At 35.2% G+C, this 18,613-nt stretch overlaps 1 protein-coding gene across 1 annotated transcript; it reads left to right on the plus strand.

Annotated features, from left to right (window-relative positions):
* Window positions 1–344: 344 nt before the first annotated feature.
* LOC125608641 (glycine-rich protein 23-like) lies at window positions 345–602 on the plus strand. Its single transcript, XM_048779075.1, has one exon. The coding sequence runs from the start codon at window positions 345–347 to the stop codon at window positions 600–602; it is 258 nt and encodes an 85-aa protein (XP_048635032.1).
* The last annotated feature ends 18,011 nt before the right edge of the window (window positions 603–18,613 follow it).

The following is an 18,613-nucleotide window of genomic DNA, read 5'->3' on the forward strand; positions in this document are numbered from 1 at the left end:
ATCAATTGAAATTCAAATCCATTTTCTTTTGCAAAAAAAAAATTCAAAACCATTTTACCAGATTTGTCATATAATATTTGGCGTCAAAGCTTCAGAGGTTACGTTTTATTCAAGTTTTATCCGTAACTAAACCTTGTAATGATTTTACAAAAAAACCTATATCTTTGAATGTAAACATATAAATACTAAAAGTCTAAGTCAATGCAACCTAAACACGTTATTTATTTACAGGAAAACATCAGAGACAAAAAAAAAATATGAGTTATATATCATCAAGACTTAATATATAACGTCGAGATTTCAATCATCACTCTCAACTCAAGCCTCAGCTTGTGTTGTGTAACATGCATTTCTCAACAATAATCTTCATAATCGTTTTTGTTGTCGTTTTTGCTCTGGGGGTTCTTATAGCCATATCCAATGGATGTGCGACGGGTGTCGTTATAGGAGGAGGTGGCAGTGGGGGTACTGAAGGCGGAGGTGGTGTTGGTGGTGATGACGGTGACTGTGAATGCGGAGGTTTTGGTGGAGGCGGTAACTGGGGAGGCGGAGGTGGTGGTGGAGGCGGTGGCTGTGGAGGTGGTGGTGGAGGCGGAGAATGATTAAGAAATGAATCGTAACCAGGTCTTAGTTTGATTAGCTAGACTTCTTTTTTTTTTTTAACGCTTTGTAATCAATTTATAAAAACCAGAACAACATTCTTGGAAGAAACAGAGTATGGTGGAACCAACAGGGCCCCCAACTCCAGAAATTAAAAAACTACTAAGAACCAACACCATCTCCTTTGTTTGCACCCATCACCGTTGAGAGGATAATGAAATGCTTCAAATGAGCTGTAAACAAGACACAAGATCCTTCTTAGTATCCATTGTCCGCTCGAACAGCATCTGCATGAATCATAGGCAATAACCAAGAAGGTCCATCTTTCCCCACATACGAAGCATAACGCTGATCTCTTGTCACACTACGAGCAATGGCCTCCGCGCATTGGTTTGCTCCGCTGTGTACATAAGCTATAGACCACAGTTGTAACCTAGACAGCTTCTCTCTTATCGCGTCAATCAACCCATGAAACATAGGAAAATTATCAGGATTCAAAACTGCTTCTCCCGCCAAATATGATGAAGATTCAAACACCACAATTTTATGTCACAGCGTCGATAGGCTCTCTGCGGCCCACAGAAAACTTAGCAACTCAGCCTCTAGTTACGATGCCACCATTGAGTATGAGCGACGGCTGTGTATTAACGAAACACCCAAATGATTCTGTGTCAGCCAAGCGACCCCACAATTTCGGTTTGCATCTATCCAAGACGAACCAACGTTACATTTTATGAAACTTGGACATGGTTTTCGCCAGCAAGCTAAAGCAGATTCACCCACATTCTCATCAATGTCTTCCTTGTCACCCACGTTAGCCGCATTCCAAGCTTCAAACTCCAACTGACTTTTTCTCCATATCTCTTCTGCCCCTACGTTCACTTGTTGAAAGACAAATTTGTTTCTAGATTTCCATATGTTCCAAAGAATCCATGGAAATACCAAGCGAGTTCTCTCCTCCAACCTACTTCGCTTACATGTCTCCAACAGGTGATGAAAGTTCAGGAAAACCGAGTTTGTAGAGAAACCAGCTGCTGGCATAGGAAACTCTGATAGTCTCCAAATCTCCTTCGCTACCGGACAATGGAAAAGCACATGACAAATAGTCTCAGGCTGTGCATGACATAACTTACATGTCGTGTCTACCGGGATCCCTCGCGATCTCAGTCTTTCAGCTACGGCTAAGGCACCGGCTAATGCTCTCCACAGGAAGTGTCTGATCTTAGGCATCGTCTTCACTTTCCATAAATTAGACCAGAGCCGTTGCTCAATAGGAGGCAAGGAGGGTGCGGCTAGAGGATTTTCAACAATTTGTAGGAGATGCAGTAGCTTGTAGCCGCTTTGAGAGTCATACAATCCATTCCTGCTGAAGCCCCAGACCATTGTATCATGACGGTTTAGTTGTGGCCTCATTTCCAGAATCTGATTGGCATCTTCCTCTACAAACAGATGCCGTACCCGTTGAACATCCCACGTTCCATACCTCGGTTTGATATTTATTGTTTGCTTCTTACGGGTCATTTCTAAGTGTTATAGGACAATTTCTTTATTTTGTTAGAATTATACGGATCTTTAAGAAGAAGATTAGCACTCTGTGTATATAATTATCTATTCTATTAAAACAGTAACATGACCTATTGATAAATGTTATGTCCAACTATTATTTTCTTTACATAAGTGGATATACATATTAGTTTTAAGCAAATAATATATCCGTAATCCACTAACCCTATATTTGTTTTTGTAAACTAACCCACTAACCCTATATTAAAGGAACAGATAATAGATATATCAGAGCAAGAAATTATAATAGGTTGACTTCTACCATTAATTCACGTGCTATATATCAATATCAACACTGTTAAAAACAAAGTATATCAGACATTGTGGACATTTGGAAGATTTCGTATTATGTTTTTTTTATAGAAGGCTTAAATTTTCATAGATTATTATTAGAACTGCAATATTATAATATAAGGTCTATCTCCTATTACCTATAAGTATATCGTCTTCAAAATTTTATATACAAACTACTATAAGTAGACAACTATTCTTTTCGTTAAAATTTTGAAAATGAGGTCTAAATAATAAAAGTCATTCGAACAGGTTTTGATTGATATTTAAGTTCTAAAATTACAATCTGAAATATTCAATACAAAAACTAAATAAATTTGGATATATAAACAAATATATTAACAAATTCTTTTACTATATTAAACTAATATATAAGGAAATCAAGTATGTCTAATACATCAAATATTAATCTTAAGATTTTGTTTTTCAATATATTTGTTTCATTTACATTACTCCAAATAATATATAATCAATATATTTAGTATTTTAATTAATCAATATATTCAAAACATACACGCATCAAAAGGTAGGATTTTGCTATAAATTAAATTAACCAATGCATAGAAACATTCACATTTTTTTATTTAACCAAAAAAAAACTGTTTGTTTTCAACGCATAGTTCAAAAACTTAATAACTAACCACCCAATTACTAACTATCAACCTTGGATAAATCGGAATTCATATAAATGTCAGTTTCAATATTGTAATTCAATACCTAACAAAAATATTTATAAATATATTTTGAATAAAAATTATCATATATGAGTTTTGTCCAAAGTTTTTACTAATAAGAAGAGCAAATAAAAAAGAACTATCTTATTTAAATTTTATAACGTTAAACATAAAACTAAAATTAAGTGAGATGACTTAAATAAATGTATTATCCTACTTTGATACAAATATAGTAATACAAATTGTTTGATCATTCTTAAATATTTCAGATTTATTTAAAATAACATAGGTTATTTAGTAAAAATATATATCAAATTAAATTTACAATAACTGTATAGGTGACAATTAACAGATCAAAAACTAAATGTTATGAATATTGAAAATTATATTTAATAGGATTAAACTTTGATTATATTTGATAACATAAAATATATTCTCCCCTTCTATTTATAGATATAAATTCAAAAACTAAACATTAAAATGAGAAATAAAACTGAAAATGACATTTCTGTAAATATTTAAATTAAAATAATATTATGTTTTCTGCGGGTCAAAACTCTCGCCTAAAATCTTAATCCATCTAATATACCAACTAAAATAGTTCATGTAACCATTAATTATATATATAATTAAAAATTTAGATAAATGAAAAGGTTATCGTCAAAACGTTAATCGGTAACGTAGATTTTATTTCATTGGGTCAAAATTTACAAAATACATTTTATTTTGATGAATAGAATTACAAAGAAAAACACAAATATGATTACAAATAAATACATAAATATGATTACAAAGAAAAATACAAATATGAAATTAATTTTAAAATAAAAAAAAAATATATATATATATATAACAAAAAATATACCCGCTCTTTGAAGGGCGGGTCAGAATCTAGTGACTTCTTAAAACCGAAGGTAAGAAGTAGCGCAGACTGCTCCCATAAGTTGTAAAATTAATGTTTTGCATGTTTCACGTACGGTTGTTTGTTGTAAAATAAATGTTTTGTAGTTGTGATTTGTGAATATCCATCTAAATAATTAAAATTGCTATCAAAAGTTCAAAAACTACTTATTTTAATTTATTTATTTTATAAATATTTTACTTTATATGAACACGGAAAGTCACCAAGTACATATTTTAATCAAGCAGTCTATGGTTGGAAGAAATCTATAATGTGTGATGGTCATTGTTGCAAAGGCACAAAGAAGAAGAAGTTACATTATGAGTTTTTAAGAAAATTATATATTTAGGCAACAGACACGGACGAATCAATCAGCTAAGACTTGGCTTGACTGCACGCTTTTGTAAGGACATCTTTTTGCCACAATCATAAAGACGCACATATTGGCAGCGGTTAGACCAGCTAGCAACCAGTAACCAGTCCAACCCACTGTGGTTCAAGGTCTTACCGAACCAACGCTTGGTCGAGAAATCATCCGCTAGAGAATCAATGACTGTGATCACTAGATTGTTAAGGAAGCTTACCTGCGCCTAGCACGCTTAGGTAAAATGCTATACCTAAGCTTCTCATACAATATGGGACTTTGTCGTAGAAGTACTCTTGGAGTCCAACGAGTGAAACGCCTCCGCAGTGCCAATGACAATGAACTGAGAAGCAAGATGAAAGATTATTCTCGATTCTACGAAATTTTTATGAAAGTCTTTCATTTGCTTCTCTTCTATGGAAATTTTATTTCCCCAGAATATATCCTAATTTTGGCCTACTCCTTTTTCTGACGATCGATTCAACAAAACACACTCATGGCTCTGTTGTGTTCGGTACGGTCAAGTCGTATTTTCTCAACTAGAGCCAGTGGCGGAGGCAGCCACAGTATTTACCGGGGTCAATATAGTTATTGGTTTGGAAAATCTTGGCTTTAAACTGATTTTTAGCAAATATTAGGGGGGTCAATAAACAAATTTTACAACATTTTGTTAATTTTTCTTACAAAAATACAAGAAAAGTTTTATTTTCTGAAAAATCATAGGGGTCAGTTGACCCCCCTCCCTTCAACGTACCTCCGCCACTGACTAGAGCTGCAATGATCATTAATGTGATGATGCCTCTTTGGTTCAGCGTAATAAAACAATTGGAATTCAAATCCAGTTACAAGATTTATCATATAATATTTGGCGTCAAAAGCTTCACAGGTTACATTTTATTCAAGTTTTATCCATGACTAAATCTTTGAACAACAAAAGCAAACTGTCTTTTGAATGTAAGCATATAAATATTAAAAGTCTAATTAGTCAATGGACAACCTAAACACGTTATTTGTATACAGGAAAACATCAGAGACAAAAACAAATATGTGTTATATATCATCGAGACTTAATAGTTAACGTAGAGACATCAATCATTACTCTCAACTCAAGTCTCAAGCCTCCTCAACTTGTGTTGTGTAACATGCATTCTATACAAATAATATGTCATAATCGTATTTGTTGTCATTTTTGCTTTTGGGGTTCTTACGCGCATTTGCATTGGATCATGTGTGACTGGAGTCGGTATAGGAGGAGGTGGTGATGAGGACATTGAAGGCGGAGGTGGTGGTGATCACGGTGATTGTGGAGGCGGAGGTGGTGGTGGAGACGGTTGCTGTGGAGGTGGTGGTGGTGGTGGTGGAGGCGGTGGCGGTGGCTGTGGAGGTGGTGGTGGAGGCGGAGGTGGAGGCTGAGACTGATTAAGATATGCAATCGTAACCATGTCTTAGTTTGATTAGCTAGACTTCTATGTAGCGGTTTGTCTTCGGTTTGATGTTTTTTTTCCAGTTCAAAAGAAAAAACTATAGGGATTTTTTTAAGAAAGAAGATTATCAGTCTGCCTATCATTCTGTATTTTGGGTTGTGAATATATAAATAATAAAATGACTATTAAAACTATATGTTATGAATTATTACTCTGTAAATATTTATATTCGAAGTAGACTATTGTTGCAAGAAGTCTACAATTTGTGATCGTAGAGAATGATAATAGTATAAGCACTACGAGAAAACATATTTACGGAGTCCATGTCTGACAATACTTTTTGCGTTTCAAGATATCTTGATTTTGTAGTAATACCCTAAGTCGATTTCCAGAGTCCATGTCTGACAATACTCTTTGCGTCACGATGAAAATCTCATATAAATATCTTTTTAATATATATATATATATATATATATAATTTGTTTTTTAGTGTAAAAGTATTAATTAACTCTTAATCAAACCATCAAATTAATTAAGAGCTTTCACCAAAATCTTGATTCTATGGTACACTTTGTTTTAATGGGAGGGAAACCAGTGGGATTTTAATGATTAACTAGATTTTGATCCGCGCTTTCAAAGCGCGTATTTATTATTATTTTTTTTCAATTGACAAATATTTAGTAAATGTCATATTTTCATGTATTTGTGTTTTATTTTATAAAAGACTTAAACTTTTTATCTTTATTTATCGTATTTCATTTTAAATGACTATTTATGTTTAAATTTTATTTCTTTAATGAATTAAGTTAGTATAACTCTGATAAATTAATTTTATTATGTGGTTAATATTTTAATAAAAAAAATTTATACTTTTAATAAAGATTTATATATACTTTTCAATGAAAAAATTCAATTTTTTTTATGAATGCTTAAATTATATTAAGAAAAGAAAAAATAATAATAATTAAAAATAGTTGAAAAAAATTATTTGAACTTGGATTCAATGGCCCAAAGGAAAAAAAGTGAGAATTGAATCTGATTTCTTAATCAGTCCAAATGACCCAAGAGAGATATGATGTGGGCTGGATCTTAAAAAAATGGCCCAATATAGATGTGGACAATAGGATCCTGCTTTAATAGTATAGATTCAATCAAAATCAAAACCGGTTTACCACGATAATAAAGTCAATGGTTAAGTGTTTGATCTGAAATTCAAACCGGTTTGATTACACAAAAACAGGTTTTGGAAAACGCCTTCACTTATCACACAGTACATATGTGCCCTTTAGCCCCTAGGAGGATATACATCGGAGTCTCCGCCAAGACTCTTATCTTATAATTAGTATTCATTGTATCTCTCTCTCTCTGTGTGTTATACAGCAGCGATCATGATGAATTCCATGCCGACTGATCTCATTGTCGAGATATTCTCCAGATTGCCTGCAAAATCAGTAGCCGTATGTTGTTGCGTGTCGAAGCTATGGGCGTCAATACTGAACAGTCAAGATTTCAGAGAATTGTTCCTGACTAGGTCCTCGTCTCGTCCACGTCTCTGATTCGCCATTCAAGGATCATATAATAACATTTGGAGATTCTTCTCGTCCCCTCAGCCTCATTATTCATCAGATAAGTCGGCTCGCGTAGTTACCGCTGATTCTTATATGAAGTATTTGGAAGACATGCGACCGTACTTTTGCAGCTACGCCTCTGGTATGATGTGTTTCCGTCAATCTAGGTGGATCCGCAAGGAAACGGAATTGTATATAGTGCATGTGATATGTAACCCTAGCACATGACAATATGATTTATTACCTAAACTGATACTAAATTGTTTTGGTGACTCGACAAGCTTTTTAGGGTTTGATCCCGTTGACAGGCAATTCAAGGTAATGTTCACTGATTATAATGTTCAGAGAATTTTAACGTTAGGAAGTGGAGAACTGAGATGGAGAAATATCCACTGCTCTTTACCCCACCAAGGTCCGAATGAAGGGATATGCATCAATGGGATTTTGTATTACTCGGGTTTTACAGGTGTTTCATGGCCGTATTCTCGAATACTAGTTTGTTTTGATGTTCGGTGTGAGGAATTCAACTTCATTGAAGAAGAAGAAGTAGTAGAATGCTTTAATGGGTTTTTGATAAACTATAAGGGTAAATTAGGTTCTGTTAAAACATATTATGATGGCTATACCCTTCAGTTACGTATGTGGGTTCTAAAACATAAATGCATTACGCTCATCTCCACAGACCAAATCAGATAACAAACATAATAAGATTTTTTGAATTCATTACTGTAGCAGCATCCAACACAGTCTATAATACATACACGTTTACGTACGTAATGTGTATGATTGAATTCGAAGAAGATACAAGACTGCTCACCGCCGAATTGGAAATCGAGGAGCGGGAGAAGAGAGACGAAGACGAGGAGGCAAGGTACGATGGAACCTTCACGCCGGGAGGAGAAGTCAGAGCTAGCGACGCCATGCTTTATTATTATTATACGTCGGGGAAGGGAATCTACGCAGTATCAGATTCTCGCCGTAGAGACGAAAAACTGATTCGACGAAGAAGAAGAAGGTGCTGCTGGTCTCCGAGAATCAGACTTTTTTGTTTTTGTTTCTCTCAGGCGGTGCGGCGAAAGCTTTTTTCACTTTCTCGAGAGTGCAAAACGGAGATACTGTGTCGTTTGGAGTTTGGTTGCATTATAGAGACAAGAGTTAAAGAAAATAAGGTGAGAGGAATTATTGAGAAGGTGTTTGGTGATTGGTCATATATGACTAATTATGAATATAGCTTGGGTGGGAGAGTTTGGGTGGTTTGGAAGGATTCTGTTTGTATTATTCCGGTGTTCAAATCAGGTCAGTTAATAACGTGTTCAGTTGGGTTGCGAGATCAAGAGGTGTTCAATTGTTCATTTATTTATGTCAGCAACTTGGTTGAAGGAAGGAAAGAGCTGTGGGATGATCTTTGTCATCATCAGAACTGTGCTTTGTTTAAAAATAAAGCTTGGGTGATAATGGGTGATTTCAACGAAATTTTGGATGTGGAGGAAAGTTTGGGGTTATCTAGTCAGGGGAGAGTTTCAGGAGGGATGAGGGATTTTCAGAGTATGGCTCTGCATTGTAGGTTTGCTGATATGGGTTATCAGGGTCCATTGTTTACTTGGTGCAACAAGCGAGATGAAGGGGTGATTTGCAAGAAGCTGGATAGAGTTCTAATGAATGATGTGGCCATGCTGCGATTTCCAAGCGCTTATTCAGTTTTTGAGTCTGGTGGTTGTTCTGATCATTTGCGTTGCAAAATTCAGTTTTATCCACCAGATGTAAAGCTTAGAAGACCGTTTAAGTACGTAAATGCCATTGGGAGTCTGGATAATTTTCTACCGATGGTCAAGGAGTACTGGGACGCTACTCCAAGTTTATTTCATTCAACCTCGGCGATGTTCCGACTTTCTAAAAAACTAAAGAATCTGAAGCCTTTAATCAGAGATCTTGGGAGAGATAAGCTTGGAAATTTGACTAAAAGGGCTAAGGAGGCTTACGATACTTTGTGTGAAAAGCAGAAGCAAACTTTGTTGAATCCAAGTGATGATCTGGTTAAAGAGGAATCTGAGGCTTATGAGCGATGGGTTCATGTTGCTGGGCTAGAGGAAGATCATCTAAAACAGTGTGCAAAACTTCATTGGTTGGAGATTAACAAAACGTTTCACAATGCCATACGAACTCGGAAAGCTCAGAACTCTATTAGAGAAATCAGACGGGAGGATGGAAGTATAGCTTCTACTCATTTGGAGATAAAAGCTGAGGCAGAAAGGTTCTTCTCAGATTTTCTTAACCAGTCTACTGATGATTTCCATGGGGCTACTACTGAAGAGCTTGAGCAGTTAATTGATTTTCGATGTAATATGGAGGATTGTAGGAAGCTAAAGGAGGAAGTCACGGATGAAGAGATACGTAAAGTTCTATTTGTGATGCCTTCAAATAAATCTCCTGGCCCGGATGGTTTCCCTTGTGAATTCTTTAAAAAGACTAGGCCGGTACTTGCTCATGACTTTACGGTTGCTGTTCAGTCGGTTTTCAGATTCGGGTTCTTGCCTAAAGGGGTAAATTCAACTGTTCTCGCTCTGGTTCCTAAGAAGTTAGACTCAATGGTGATGAGAGACTATAGACCTATTGCCTGCTGTAATGTTCTGTACAAGGTGGTATCGAAGATTCTAGCTAATAGGCTGAAAGTTCTTCTGCCTCGGATTGTTTCAGCAAATCAATCTGCTTTTATCCAGGGAAGACTCTTGATGGAAAATGTTCTATTAGCCTCGGAGCTGGTTAAGGGATATCATAAGGAAGACATTACAGCCCGGTGTGTTATGAAAATTGATATATCCAAGGCATTTGACTCAGTTCAATGGGAGTTTGTGCTGAGAAGTTTGGAGGCTATAGGAGTTCCTGGAAGGTTTGTTCACTGGATTAAGCTCTGTATATCTACTCCTTCTTTCTCAGTCCAAGTAAATGGTGAGCTTGCAGGCTATTTTCAGAGTTCAAGAGGTCTTCGTCAGGGATGCTCCCTATCCTCATATTTGTTTGTACTTTGCATGAATGTTCTTTCTCTCCAGATAGACAAAGCAGTTGGGGAGAAGAAGTTCAATTTTCATCCGCGTTGTAAGTCTATCTCATTAACTCATCTCTGCTTTGCCGATGACCTCATGGTCTTTGTAGAGGGGTCTAAGCATTCTATTGAGGGGGTTTTATCAGTCTTTGATGAATTTTCCAAGTGGTCGGGGCTAAAGATCAGCATTGAGAAGTCGACTCTCTACATGGCAGGTGTTTCAGCAGATGAGCGTAGTAGAATTTTGTTGGATTTCCCCTTTGCTGTAGGAAGTCTTCCTGTTAGGTATTTGGGCTTACCGCTTATGACTAAGTCTATGAGAAGGCAGGACTACTTACCTCTGGTGGAAAAAATTCGTAGCAAGATCAATATGTGGACTTGTAGATTCCTTTCCTACGCTGGTCGTCTACAATTGATCAAGGCAGTGTTGGTGAGTATAGCAAATTTTTGGGCTACTGTCTTCAGATTACCAAGTAAGTGTATTAAGGAGGTTGAGCAGCTATGTGCCTCGTTTCTTTGGTCGGGACCGGCACTTAAATCCTCAGGAGCTAAGGTTGCTTGGAAGGATGTCTGTAAGCTAAAGTCTGAGGGTGGTTTGGGGATCAGATCATTAAAAGAAGTGAATAGAGTCTATGGGTTGAAAATAATTTGGAGGTTGCTGTCTGGGGTTTCATTATGGGGGCAATGGTTACAACGTAACCTACTGAAGAAGAAGTGTTTTTGGGAAGTGAAAGAAGACACTCAGGCTGGTTCTTGGATGTGGAGAAAAATGATTAAACTTCGAGATATTGCAAAGGGTTTTTATAAAAAAGAAGTTGGGAATGGATGTAATACTTCTTTTTGGTATGACAATTGGTCTACTAAGGGTGTCCTGGTTGAGATTTTGGGGCCAAGAGGCGTTATTGATTTGGGGATTAGTAATGAAGCTACAGTAGCTGAAGCTGTTCTCTGTGTTAGACGTAGAAGAAGGCATCGTACTGAGTTGTTAAATGCCATTGAGTCTGAGATGGTTGCTGTTAAAGAGAGGTTGCGGGTTAATGTGGAAGATGTCAGTCTCTGGAGGAGAAGATCAGGTTTTAAAGACAAGTTCTCTACCCAGGAGACTTGGTTTTTAACTCGTACCTCTTATGATCATATTGATTGGGTACATGCTGTCTGGTTCTCGCAGATTACACCTAAATATGCTTTTATTACTTGGTTAGCCATGCTGGATAGGCTAACTACTATGGACAGGGTTGTGAGATGGAATAGTGGAGTTGATGTTACTTGCGCCCTTTGTAAGAATGCTGCAGAGTCCCGAAGTCATCTGTATTTTGAGTGCTCCTACTCTTCTCAAATATGGGAGTATCTTATGCTTGGCATCCTTAGGGGTTCATATACTACTGACTGGAATGCAACTGTGGATTTGCTTAAACAGTCTGATAGAGATAAGAAGAGATCCTTTTGTTTGAGATATGGGTTTCAAATCGCCATCTATGTGATATGGCGTGAAAGGAATAAGATTAAGCATGGAGAAAGCCCAATGCCTGTGACTGCAGTGAAGAAGCTTATTGATAAGGGTATTAGAAACAAGTTAAGTCTACTGAGAACAGGAGGAGCTAAGGGCATGGAGACTGGCCTTCAATATTGGTTTAGCACTAGGACTTGAGTTTTGAAAGTCTGGAGGTTTGGGAACATTTTGGAGACTTGGGTGGGTTAGTAGTTACAAAGTTTAAATATAGGATTTTCTTTACTAAGGTCTACACTTTGATGTAAAAAGGCTTTTTTGATGAATAAAATTTAACATTCATTCAAAAAAAAAAAAGATACTGTGTCGTTTTACTTGCCTGTTCTCAGCTCACATGTCAAGTGGGGACTTCCTGTTAAAAGTAGTCAAAAGACTATTTTTTCTTTTTGAAAATATTACAGGACTTCCTGTTAAAAGTAGTCAAAGGAGGTTTTCTCTCTCCTTTCGCTCTATCCTCTCTCTAAATTTGTCACAGAGAAAGGATTGAGAGAAAACCTTTGCCGGAACTTCTAACAATCTCATCTCCGGTCAGTAACTTTGATTCTGGGAAGCGGTGATCCTTCTTACACCGCTATCGCCAGCTTTTGTCTTCCGGGAAACGGTGGCTCTGACAGCACCGGTTTCGCCGGCTTTCGTCTCCGGGAAAGCCGTGACTCGGGTAGCACCGTTCTTTCGCCGGCTTCTTCTCCAGTTTAATCCGGAATCAAGTTCTCGATCTGCACTTTTGGTCTTCCTCTGTCCAACCGACTCTCGATCTGAAAATCTGTATTGATTTTGGATCGATCGAAGATGATTGATGTATTCTTCTAATCGTAGATCGAGTTTGCTCGAGATCTATAGTTTCATCGGTTTTGGGCTCCACGGTGGAGTTGAATCGCGCTTTGATCTGAATCCGGCGGAAGCTGTTGTAGTTTTCTGGCGGATCTCCGACTATTGCGGCGACGAAGGTTGCATGCCGGTGAAGGGGTGGGCTTCGGTTGTAGGACACGTGCCCCTCTGACGGTGGTTCGGTCAAGACGTGGCGGCCTGGTGACGCGTGTCCCTCGCAGTGAGGATTTCAGCACGTGTCCCGTTTCACGCATCACGCGGGAATGAAGAGGCACCTTCTGGAGTACGATGATGGGCTTAGGGCCCAATAGGTTACGGTGTAGTTAGCCCCAGTGTGTTTGGGCTTAGTGTTTGGGCTGGTTAGTAATTATGGCCCATGTTCTGTGATCGGTTGGGCCTGGATGTATGGCCCAAGTTGGGTGAACGGTTGGGCTGATGGCCCATGTGTTTTGATTGTCCTTTTGTATGCCTTTGTTGGGTTTTATGTTGTTTTGGATTGGGCTTTGCCCTTTATATAATGCTAATAGATGGAAAAAAAATTAAAAAAAGTGTGCGAGGAGCAAATACACGTTTCACCTCTTCTAATTCATAAAACAAGTGAAATTTAATTAATTCTTAACTAAATATGAAAATAATATTTATTTTTAATCTTTTTAATATAACAACTTACGGTTTCTCTCTCGATTTATTTATCTTTCTCTTCTATCATTAGATTCGGATATGTCCTCATGTCCTTGAAAATGATTATTTTTTTTGTAAGTTAAGCTACATTTGCGTAAATTTGTTTTTTTGTTGTTGTTCATTTTATTTTACTCTCTAATATAATAGTTTGAAGTATTTGATCTGTAACTTAGTGCTTTGTTTTCTTTTCTTTTTTGCTATTTTAGACTTTGGACAAGAATCATTTGATGTTGACAAGATCTTGAAATATATTTCTTTCAGCTCTTTCAAAGAACCCATCTTCTTAAGGAATAAGCTTCATGACTCTTCAACTATTTCTTTGAAGGAGTTTCTAGCTACGTATAAGAAGCAGAGTTCATCAAGTTTTGTAGTTGAGGAAAGTGGAAGCTACCAACTTAGGAAGATGAACTCAAATAAGCCTTAAGGGCTTGTAGATGTGTCTATCAGTATATCTGTAGAAAGACAATACTTTGGAGGTTTTACTAGTAATGTTTCTGAATTATGTTCATTTAGCATTTGTCTAGAATATGTGAGGTTTTACTGGTAATGTCTTTGTACTATGTTTATTTAACTTGTGTAGATGGGATGAAGGTGAAACCGACATAGATGAGTTCTCATCTTATGATGATATGCTTGCTGCACAAGATTTCACTCACGATACAAGTTAAGAAGGCCAGAGAATATGTATTTCCAAGCTCATCATTTTAGAAAACCTATTAGGTGTACAAGTGAACTAATGTACATGTAAGGTTTTGGAAATGTATGTACATGTGAACAGTGCTAATTATGTGTACATGTTTGATAATTATGTGTACACGTTCGCAAGTTTTGTTTTTTTTTTGTACACATGTATGCCACAATTTCTATTGTACACATGTACACTCACGGATATGCACAATTTTGTCGTTCTCAACATATGAGATTATGATAGAGATACAAAAGTTTATCTATTTTTTTTAGAAATATTTTTATTATTGAAAGGTCGTGTAATCATTGGCCAATCAATTCTAAAGTGTACATTTTTACCATACCTACAAAAAGATTTCTATGTCATACATCCAAATTTTTTTGTACACATGTACGCCACAATTTATATTGTACACATGTAGACTCACGGATATGCACAATTCTTTTGTTGTGGACATATGAAATTATGATAGCAAAGGGTAGTATTGTAATTTTATATATCTTCTTCTTCATCGACACTTTCTTTCTACACAATTTGCAGCCATTTTTGTTTTCAGAAATGAATCACTATTTTTGGGATGATTTGCGTTGATTCAACCTCGTTTCTTTATTATTACCATTCAAATATGATAGATCCTTGATATAACAACTGATTTTTTTACTCAAATTACCATAACATAGATGTTTTTTAACTGACTTTGTGGCTGAGTATACTAAACTCGCGGTGGCGGCGAAGTCATGATGCTCCGGTCTTGGTGGTCAGAAATAGTTTAGGATCAAATTAAGGACGACAAAAATGCTAACCCAAGAAAAAATCCAGAAAAGCAAACCAAAAAAAGTTCAATGTTTTCTACGTTTTCTGGGTTTCAACATTTTAAGAAATTTAGAACAAAAGCAAAAAAAAAAAAATTCTTGTTGTTACGCTTAGTTAGGAGCACATATAATGAAAAACTAACTATATCTATAAGGATGACACAAAAAGAGCTAATGGTTACACTTTTCCAAGGCCAACAATGTTTTTAACCCCAAAAACTATCATAGTAGCACAAACTGCTCTTTTGTGTAATAAAAAGTCAAAAACTGACTCATAGTGTAAATCACTCTTTCTTTTTCAGGAATGTCGCTTTTCTGTATTACTTTTCTTTTGTATAATACGTGGAGATAAACAATATGAGTGATAATGCATATATATACATTGTCATGGGAAATTATTGGAACTTTTTAGAATTATATATTTGACTGTTGTGCATTCATTTGACACATTTTATACTATATATATAGTAAATGAGTAAATTTAATTAATATTATTAAGTTTAGATTAATCAGTATTCTAAAATCTATGATTTATTTTATTAACTATTAATATAAACATAATAAAAACTGTTTTTACAATTATTTCTATAGTATCATATGTATTTATATGTATCTCATCAATTTATATAATGTAATCTAGATATTTAATTATTTCTATAAACAAATTATGTTAATTCATCTATATTTAAGATATTTTGTATGTTTGGAAATATAGATTAGATTAGGTAATTCTATGAATTGTTTCCTTTTAAAAACTTTAATTAAATAAATAAAAAATGAAAAACCATCAACCAATCAAATTGTAACAGTTAATCAAAGAGCTTATCTATGAGCGACACATAACTTAAATCACTAAATTGACTTCTCAATTAATATATAAGAGGATAAGTTTACATTGTGGTTAATTTGATTTTCATAATAGGTCACTTTATGAGTTTTAATAACACTCTAAGACACTTTCAGCTCCTTAGACACTTTCTTTTAACTTTATCTTCTTTACTAACTAAAACAGAACTAAATGGGTAACCAATAGGACCCACTAATTATGAATTAGGTGCCCACTTAACACGCTTCTGTCAAACATAAATGCACATTTTTTTTCTTCAAATTTTTGTTTCTCACTTCTTCATCCATAGAATCATCAAAAGTAGAAACACATTTAATCCTTGAATCTTCAGCCATGCTTAAACTTAATCTGCTACCGTGATAAGCCAAGGGCAACGTGGCAGAGCAGTGAGGAGAGCTCTGTCGGTGACCTCAAACTGCCGCTCCGCCCTGATAGATCTCTACAGCAATCAGTGTCAAATTCAAGTCGTCTTCTCCTCCCCGTGGTTGCCATGGTTGGGAACAGAGTTGTGGCTTCCGAAATCATCGTCGTATTGGTCGCAAATGAAAGAAAAGCTTCACAGGAGCAACAATGGTGAATTGTTTTTATTTTCACAATTGGTCCTTCAACTTTTGTTTATTTTTCAATTTGTCTCAAATTTGTTCACGAATTTTTCTTTAGACTTTTAATTGTGCAATCCAGACCCAAAAAATATTCTGATTTTACAATATTGGTCCCTGTCATTTTGTTTCTTCCACTGATGTTTCTGATTTTCAAATAAATCCATTTTATTTGGTCTCATATTTCCATATATATATATATATATATATATATATATATATATATATATATATGTGTGTGTATATATTTAAATGCATCTTAAAAATGATTAATATGAGCTAAATGAGATTATAAATATCTGTAAAATAATAACATATCAATGGTGTATAAATTATTTCTTGTGTATATTGTTTATAATGATATTTGTATGTAAGTCATATGTACATGATACTGTGTACACAAAATTTCTTTATCCATATGTACAATAATCACATGTACACTAGTTAATTGGGCAATGATTCACATGTACACATTGTAAAAAAAAAATCATCAAAACCATATATTGTATTAAAAATACAGTAAATATTTAGAAAATATAAATTTGTTGAACAAAGAAAAAATATATTCAATAATAGACATGTTATCTTCATACCATTCGACATCATTCAACAGTAATATTTAAGTATGATCACATGTACAATGATTCTTGAATATCTATATGTACATGGAATGGTGCACACAAACATTTCGGTATCCACATGTACAACAATGAATATGTACACGGTTTTACGACAAATAATATGTACACAAGTTTTGTTGGTACATTCCGCAATTTTGAGTAACTTGTTTTAGTTCATTTTAGATCTCGTTAGGTTTCATTACATATATGCTTATATATTGAATTTGTTTGTATAATAATACATAGAAACCGGATAACATTTTAGTTACATATGCAAGAAATCACATACACCTGATAAATTTGTTAGAAACATTTTAAATTTGAAATATTTGAATGGTAAAAATTGTCATGGTATACACATATTTTTTTATTGTCCACATGTACAACGTTTCACCAAATGGAACACATGTACACCGAATTGGACATTGCAGAAATAATGATAATTTATGATTCAAATGATTTTGCGTATCTTGTTTTAGTTAATTTAGATCATTAAAATTTTTATTTATGTGTATATATTACATCTAAATGGTTTTTACCATTTTAATTTAGTTGAATTTAGACACTATTTGTTTCATTTTAATATTTTATGATTTTAACGGTACTTACCATTTTAATTTAGTTAATTTAAGTCACTTTAGGTTCTATTTTGTAATATACATTGCCCTTGTGTGTTCATATGTATATACCAAGAGCAAAAGTGCATATTTGTAAGTTTATGATCAATTAAAGAGGACAAATTTGTATATTCAAGAGTTTGGAGTCAATTGACAATAAAGCTAAATATGAAGGGCTTAAAATGTAAATAAAAGAAGTTGTTTGGGTAACACTCGCTCGATCCCAATCTCAGGCTCGAGTTTCAGTTCACCATGGGAGAAGTTCTATCAAAGCAAAGGATCATGGCGAGAGAAGGTCCTAGTAGGTAGCGGCGGCGACATGAAATCATTGAGAAGATTTGAAATCGTTGAGAACAAAAAGGGCTGCGGTGGATTAGAGCTTGTTGCGGTGGAGCTCGGATGGAGCCATGGATCTCTGTCTCTCTTTTTTTTATCAAGGATCTCTGTCTCTTTAAGCTTGTAACCATGAATCTCTGACTTTTCAAGCTTGGGATTCACAAAAAGAGATGAGCTTGCCGTCGTCTTCTGTCGGAGTAAACCCGTCGTCATCTAAGGTCACGAGCTCTACAACACTGATGCTTCTCAGCTCGGCCACAAGAACGGCAACTGTAATTTTCTTTGCTACTGGTTCAAGCTTGCGGTGATGGTCGTCGTGGAAGCCTATCTCATTTGCCTTCGTACCTTTTTCTCAATGTTTGTTAGGTAATTGAAATTTCATCGGAGAAAGGAATTTTTGTTATTTGTTTTAGTGAAAATTAAAGAACGTCGTGGATGAACTGAAAAATGTAGAATTTTAAACTTAAAAGAAAATTTCTTGAACATTTCAAAATTAAAAATATTTAAAAGACAAATCTTCTGACAAAAAAAAAAAGAAGAACTTGATTTGAGAAAGAAGAAGTTAATGAGAAAGGGAAGAAGTTCATAAGAAAGAGAAAACTGGGACCCATTAATTATCTTATTTAGTTGGTTTGTAGATAGAAAGTAGATTT

The sequence above is a fragment of the Brassica napus genome, chromosome A5 (genome assembly GCF_020379485.1).
Source record: "Brassica napus cultivar Da-Ae chromosome A5, Da-Ae, whole genome shotgun sequence".
Classification (NCBI taxonomy): Eukaryota; Viridiplantae; Streptophyta; class Magnoliopsida; order Brassicales; family Brassicaceae; genus Brassica; species Brassica napus.